The sequence below is a fragment of the Zeus faber genome (assembly GCF_960531495.2).
Source record: "Zeus faber genome assembly, chromosome: 12".
Taxonomy (NCBI): domain Eukaryota; kingdom Metazoa; phylum Chordata; class Actinopteri; order Zeiformes; family Zeidae; genus Zeus; species Zeus faber.
Window position 1 is genome coordinate 28,502,256 of NC_137196.1, and position 7,805 is coordinate 28,510,060.

Consider the following 7,805-nt stretch of genomic DNA (forward strand, 5'->3'; position numbering starts at 1 on the left):
AATGATTGAGTGAATGAATGCATTTAGGAATGAGTGCATGAATCAATTAATTAATGAGTGAGTGGCTGACTGAATGAATGAGTGAATAGGTGAACAAATGAATACGTGATCGGATGAGTGAGTGGCTGAATTAATGAGTGAGTGAATTAATGAGTGAGTGACTGAATGTATGAATGAATGAGTGCATGCATTAATTAATCAATTAATGAGTGAGTTTATGACTGCCTGAATGAATGAATGAGTTAGTGAATAATTACATTACATTACATTGATCAGACGCTTTTATCCAAAGCGACTTTACAATTGTTCAAACAGCGACGGACGCAGCCATCAGGAGCAATGAGGGGTTAAGTGTCTTGCTCAAGGACACTACAGCATGCTAGCAGGAGGAGCCTGGGATCCAACCAGCAACCTTTACATTACTAGACGACCAGCTCTACCTCCTGAGCTACCATCCCACGAATAATGAGTGTGTGAATTAATGTGTGATTGAATGAGTGAGTTAATGAATAAGTGAATGCATGAATGAATACCTGAATGAATGAGGCAATGAGTGAGTGAATAAATTAGGGGATCAATGAAGCATTAACTAATGAGTGAGTTAATGAATAACTGAATGCATGAGTGAATGATCAAATGAGTGAGCGGGTGAATGAATGTGTGAAAACATGAATGAATGCCTGAATGAATGAGTTAATGAGTGAATGAATTAATAAATGGGCGAATTAATGAGTGAGTGAATGAATGAATAAGTGCATGAATTAATTATGTAATAAATGAGTGAGTTAATGAGTGAATTGATGAGGATGGATTAAATTAATTAATTAATTAATGCATGAATGAATGAATGAATGAACTGCACTCGAACTACACCCACCTTTTCACCTGGAAGGCCTGGCTATACCCACCCACCCGCTCAGTATCCAGGACAACATGCGGGTGGGAGGAAGTATGAAGCCTTTAATATTAAAATATGTAAAATATGCACCGGGATCAGTGATCAGGAATCAGGGAACAGGATCCGGATCACGTATCATGATCAGGGACCAGGGATCAGGATCAGGATCGTCCAGTAAAAAAAAACATTTTTCATATTTGTAGGTGATGTCCGTAGCACAGGGGCGGTAGCAATCGTTAAACGAAAGCTTTTTTTTTTGTTTATCGTAACGTTTAAATTGACCTCTACAGTACGGTTGATGTCGCCGATCACGTCGATTCCCGTTCCCATACCTGAACCCGGAACGAATTCAAAGAGGGTTTTTTTTTTTGGGGGGGGTTTTCGACAAACCCCGAAAAAAACTCCTTTGATTTCTGGCAGTAAAATGAAAAAGGAGCCACTGAGCCCTCCCTGGCTGAGGCGCTCGACAGGAAGATCCCGTGGCTCCCTTTGGAGACGGGGGACGATGTCAGCCTCGGAAACACCTGGGCCCATCGCAAGGAATGTAATGTTGAATTCAAGCTGTAAGCGGCTACGACCGGCTCCTCCAGGTGCAGGTGAGACCCGGTAAATGGCCGAGGAGGTGACGGCGAAAGTACGGCGCATGGAGATGAAGGAAAAGTGAGCAACAGGTCACGTAAACGCTGCCTGTTTTTGAACGCGAGGTTCTCAAGGCTCTGCCACGAAAACTCAACCTTTGAAGGGTGACGGTGTTCTGTAGACGCTCGCCGAGTGTGAAGGCCATCCCAGAAATCGCCCCGGAGGAGTTGGCAAAAGCGCAGAGCGTGAAAACGACCAAAAAGTGACTAGAATTGCAAACTCTGATCCAAGATGGCCGACTTCCCGTCGGGCTTCCGGTCTGTACGTCTTGTTTCATGAGGGAACCGAATTTCAGGAGTTTTTTGTCGGGGGAGAAAAAAAGTGAACAGGTTTGACGCTTTGAAACTATCAGGAGGGCGTGGTCGCCGGCCGCGTTGCCACGCCTGCGCACGGGGCCCGTGCCATATCAAACGCCACACCGGGACTGGCGGCTTTCCCGAGAGGAATCGGGAGAAGAACGAAAAGAAGAATAAACAGAGGAAGCACAAGCGGCTCCTCTCCCCACATTGTGTGGGCTCCGACCCCAAACACGGTACTTTATGACCTGATGTACGAATAAAGCCGTTCTGACCTCATGTTCACAATTATCCTTCCGTTGATTGGTTGTTTTTCCCACGCGTCTCTGAATGCTTAAATCATCCATCACTTCTCCGTCATGTCGACAGCGTTTCAGACCGCGCCCCCCGTGGGTTCAGACCGCGCCCGTGTTGTTGACTCTCTCTCCCTCCCTCTCAGAGTCTGAGGAGCTGGACCCGGACGACGCCCGCGTGGCCTCTCGGGGCTTCACTGGCTGCCTGTCGGTGGTGCAGTTCAACTCCATCAGCCCGCTGAAAGCCGCCCTGCTCCACCCGGACGCCGGCCCCGTGGCCGTCGCCGGCCCGCTGGTCCGGTCCGCCTGCGGCGCCGCCTCCGCTGCGGCGGACCCCCGCGCGGCGGAGAACACGCATCACCTGGCAGGTGGGCGGAGGGGGGGTCGGGGGTGGGGGGTGGGGGTGGCCAGGGGTTGGGGTGAACCCGGGGGAATCGTGATAACAGTCCGTGTTCATCTCGTCAACTCCACCACAGACCTCCTCCCTTGTAGTTTCCATGTTTGCGCCAAAGATGGTGCCACTGGCGAGTGCGCCCGCGAAGCGCCCGAGCGATGACAGCCGCTGTCGGCCGCTCGGGTGGTGTGTTCCACAGGAGCCGCGTGATAAGTCATGATCAATAACCTGATAACTAAGTCATGATCAATAACCTGATAACGAAGTCATGATCAATAACCTGATAACTAAGTCATGATCAATAACCTGATAACGAAGTCATGATCAATAACCTGATAACTAAGTCATGATCAATAACCTGATAACTAAGTCATGATCAATAACCTGATAACTAAGTCATGATCAATTACCTGATAACTAAGTCATGATCAATTACCTGATAACTAAGTCATGATCAATGACCTGATAACTAAGTCATGATCAATGACCTGATAACTAAGTCATGATCAATAACCGTATCAATGGGATCAGTGTGTGCAAAGCACCCGGTGAGAACCAGTGAGAACAAAACAGGAAACTCCACTGAAGCTGCTGTGGCACAGAAACACTGCATCCTGACACTGCAAGTTCACACAGTGTGTGTGTGTGTGTTGCTTGTCAGTCCTTATTAACTGAAAAGGTTTCATTCATTACACGACAAACACAACTAGAATGAAAATCACCCCCCCCCCCCGCCCTGCGTCTCTTCTTCTTCCAGCAGGAGGCTGCTCGTTAGTGTCTCGTTAGTGTCTCGTTAGTGTCTCGTTAGTGTCTCGTTAGTGTCTCGTTAGTGTCTCGTTAGTGTCTCGTTAGTGTCTCGTTTGTGTCTCGTTAGTGTCTCGTTAGTGTCTCGTTAGTGTCTCGTTTGTGTCTCGTTAGTCGTCCTCGTTAGTGTCTCGTTAGTGTCTCGTTAGTCGTCCTCGTTAGTGTCTCGTTAGTGTCTCGTTAGTCGTCCTCGTTAGTGTCTCGTTAGTCGTCCTCGTTAGTGTCTCGTTAGTCGTCCTCGTTAGTGTCTCGTTAGTCGTCCTCGTTAGGTCTCTTTGAGGCTTAATGGATTTGGCCCAAAAAGCCAAAGTTTCCGTTTGTGTTCTTTTGGGCGGTGCTGTGTCACTGACGGAGCCAAGATGGCCGACAGCCTCTCTCCCTGACGCCGCTGCTCTCTTAATATTTCCTTCTCTTTCCTTCCTTTTGTCTCCCTCCTCCCGCTCCACCTTGATCTCCCCTTTCTGGACCTTCCTCCGTCCTCTCTCTATTTCGGTTGCATCCGCTTTGTATTTTGTTTTTATTTTTATTTTCTCTCTGTTCCTTATCCATCATCCATCCATCTTTCCATCCATCTATGTCTATCTGTCTATATATCTATCTATCTGTCTGTCTGTCTGTCTGTCTGTCTGTCAATCTGTCCATCCATCTATTCATCATCCATCCATCTATCCATCTATCCATCTATGTCTATCTGTCTATATATCTATCTGTCTGTCTGTCTGTCTGTCTGTCTGTCTGTCTGTCTATCTGTCCATCCATCTATTCATCATCCATCCATCCATCCATCATCCGTCTTTCCGTCTATCTGTCTCACTCTGCACACTCTTGATCTCCCTCCCTCTCTCTCCTCCTCCTCCTCCTCTCTCTATCGTTCCAGACCAGTCTGGTTCAGTGAACTCAGGGCAGCCTCTGGTCAACTCAGTCAGGAGTGACTCTGCTCTGATCGGAGGTAACGTTTCACCACCTTTCACCACCTTTCACCCAGAACTTTGCCTGCTGACGTTCTCATCCTCAACTGGATCTTATCTCATTATTATCTTATATTCTAATATATATTATCGCTTATATTATTAAGCCGACACCCTCACAGCTGTGAACTGTTGGAGCGTGCTGTTCAAACATGATTTTGTTTTCCTCTCGTTATATTGTCCAAAAAATATTTTCTTTAAGCTCATCTCTTTTTTTATTGTTTTATTTTTTTTGATTTTTCTTTTTTTTTTTAATAATCCCAAAGGCAAAAGCTGTTGAACACCGGGCAATAATTACGTTGTTTTGCAGGAATTCCATTAAAATAACTCTAGGTTCCTCCGCCCGATCACAGCGTGTGACGTCGAGATAAGTTTTCAATCAGTGAAGAGCGCAGGAGCCGACGGGACAATACAGGAATTAATTAAATAGGGATTCGGCCCCAATCTGTGCCGGTGAGCACGAGGCCGCACGTGTCTGGTTAACGGTGCGTTGATTGATGTTCGGGTCAGGTTTCACGTCTCTCCGGATATTGAAATATCATTTTGTATGACGAGGTGACCTCTGACCCCGCTCACCCGCACTGAGCAGACTGTGAATCTCTCAGCAGTGATTCCAGCCTCTTTTCACTTCAGACGGTGGAGTCCGAGGCCCTAAAACAAGTTCTGTTCTTTTTTCTTTTCTTTTTTTTACCTCAAATTAATGAGACTGAAAGATTGAGGGGCCAATTCACAAAGAATGGATCGGGGGCCACGAATAGCAACAGGAATTGCGCGTCGATTGCACCCGCTATCTGCACCGTCTCAACGTCCACTTCACAAAACATATTGCGCTAATGATATGCCGGTGCAAACCATCCCATAAAGTTTTGCCGCTGAGTGCAATTTGCCATTGTTTTGCAGCGTTATCCATGTTGCAATTTAAATAAGGGCACCTGTCCGGTGCCCCCGGGGGCCGCCTGACCACTTCCATCATTTTCACGCCATTTGCAAAGAAAGGGGCCAATTTTGCACCAAATGCATGCATCCCATCTCATTTAAGTACACGCAAAGAGCACCGGAGCAGCGAGAGGCCTTGTGCGCGGCAGCGCAGTCAGCCGTGCGTTTCACCGTTTCACCCGCACCGGTAACGCGGCCACAAAAGGCGAACAATGCACCTGCGAAGTCGCCCATGAAAGTTATTTTTTAATTTGCTTTGGTAGCAAGTAGACTAAACTTCATCTGCTACTTTCTATTAGTGTTAACAAAGTTAATTATAATAATAATTATTCGTTTTATTATTATTTTTATTTATTTATTTATTATTATTATTCATTTTAAGCTCAGTTAAATTCTCCGTCCAGTCCAGTCCAGTGGGGCCGCTCGGATGCTGTGTTTGCTGCAGTTTATGCGACACTCTTTTAATGAGGGAATCCAATTTGGAAGCAAACCAACTGAACCGTAAACCATAAAAAAAAAAAAAAAGATGATTAGAAATCAATGTTGTACCTCACAGTAATTTAACACTATTTCGGGCTTAAATCGTCCAATTAATTTTGATTCATTTTTGGTGAGCCAGTCTCTCAGTAAGCTGCCGTGCAAACCATCAACACGAACGCCCCGCCCCCAGCGACCCCCGAGAGGCCGGCGCGGTTCAGACCCGGCGTTCGCACTCAGGTTCCCAGGAGAAGCGTCGTTATCGATCAAGCGTGTTTTTTTTGTTTTTTTTCTTTCTCATACAATTGTCTTTTTTTGGTTTTTTTTTCCTCTCGTCCAAACGCTTCCGTTCCCTCTACCCCACGGCAGGCGTCATCGCGGCGGTGATCTTCGTGACCGTGACCTGCTCGGCCATCGTGGCCCGGTGCCTCTACAGGAGGAAAGAGACGTACCGCGGCCAGGAGGTGAAGGCCGCTAAACCCGAGGACAGCCCGGACTTCCCCATCAGCGGCCAGGGCGACTCGCTCAACATTCCCAGCGAAAGCACCAAGGAGTATTACATCTGACCGGAGCGCCGGCAAACTGGCTCAGTTGGGACGGACGGGGAGGGGGGCGCTCTGCTTTTTTTTTTATTTTTAACAGTACGTGTGTGAAGCCACGCGGCCTCGTCGATGGACCCGCCGGCCCGCCAACGTGGGGGGACGGAAAAATGACTCGTTGGACTGTAAATAGTGTAAACACTGGTACAAAGGAGCGGAAGATCTCGGCATACACGGTGTCGATGAGGTGTTTTTGAAACTGTAAATATTTCCCAAAATGTGAATGTTGGATTTAACGTCTTTTTAACAGTGTCTGGCTTATATTTCATGAATCATATCGAAATGTGACAAGTGAGTGGTTGGTACTTTTTGGCTGAAGTTCGGCTCCGCCCACTTTCTTTAGAGGAACTCTCTCTGCGCGGCGGTCTGAAGCCCTCGAGAGCGGGAAAAAAGATTGACTTCCGCATCCACTTCACTTGAAGTGATTCCGGCGGCGGTCGTTCAGGGTGACTCCCAAACGGTCAAAAAAAACAAGGCCGGCGCGAGAGAGATGCGGCGTAGTCTCCGTTGAAGATGGTGTCGGGGGTGCGTGCGCGGGGCGGCCCGGCGTCGGCAGGAAGGGAAACGTGCAGGTCTTTTTCAGGGGGTTGACATCTAAACTTCCAGATTGGAACCCAAGCTGACGGAAGTGCGAGCCTCCGCTCTGCTGAGCCGACGTCCTTGTTGGTGCATTTGGACCAAAAGCAAGCGCCTTCAAAAAAATTTTTTTTTTTTTTTTTTTTGTTTTTGTTTTTTTCCTGTTTTTGTTCGGTTTTCTGTTTTCGCTGGCGGTCCACGCCGGTGGATCCACACGGCGCTCCGGGCGTTTCCAAACGGTAAGACCGGAGATAAATCTCTAAAACAGCTGGGCTGCCAACTTACCCCCGTCCGTCGTTTTTTTTCTGATCCGCGTCGGGTGTTTCACGAGAAGACGGAGAGAGAGAGAGAGATGACGGTGGAGAAGCCCACTGTGAGAGACCGGGAGGCCAGATAGAAGAGACGTGGCCACCGCAACAAAAACGAAAAAAAACAAAACTCTGGGCCCCCCCCCCCCCCCCACGTTTCGGTTCTTCTCATCGCCAAACAACGGGAACGGATGGAGGACGAGGAAGGCGAGGGCCCCGCAGCAGCTGTTAATCAAACCAACATCACCGTCCCGCCGCCCGAGCCGGAAGCGCAGATGGGAATTTAATGAGGGAAGTTGTAAAACTTAAAATGTACACGACTCATTCTGTTCTCGCGGCCTCGCCGCGGTGGAGCGGAAGTGCCGGGCGCGCGTCCCGCGGGACCGCCGGGGCGGACGGCGTCTCCTCCGGTGGCCCGGGCCTCAAAAATGCCGTTTAAAAAAAACGTGGCACGTACCTCGGAAAATGGATGAGGGTTTCGCCACGAGGGCGGGAGGTTCAGTCATCAGCCGATTTCGGTGTTATGCGGTTGTACGTCCGAACCTGTGGCCAAAAATGGATTGTTGTCTCCGCCGAGCTCTCCATCCTCATCCTCACAGACGTGACAGACATATTAA

General features: G+C 48.3%; 1 protein-coding gene across 1 annotated transcript in view; it reads left to right on the top strand.

Annotated features, from left to right (window-relative positions):
* LOC307237749 (contactin-associated protein-like 4) overlaps positions 1-6,271 on the top strand; it is a gene marked incomplete at both ends in the record, with an annotated part of 153,711 nt that extends 147,440 nt beyond the window's left edge. The window contains 3 exons of the mRNA XM_080010513.1: positions 2,273-2,494; positions 4,202-4,273; positions 6,075-6,271. Of these exons, the coding sequence (XP_079866639.1) occupies positions 2,273-2,494; positions 4,202-4,273; positions 6,075-6,271 (491 nt within the window). The remainder of the gene's footprint in view (positions 1-2,272; positions 2,495-4,201; positions 4,274-6,074) is intronic.
* Between the last annotated feature and the right edge of the window lie 1,534 nt (positions 6,272-7,805).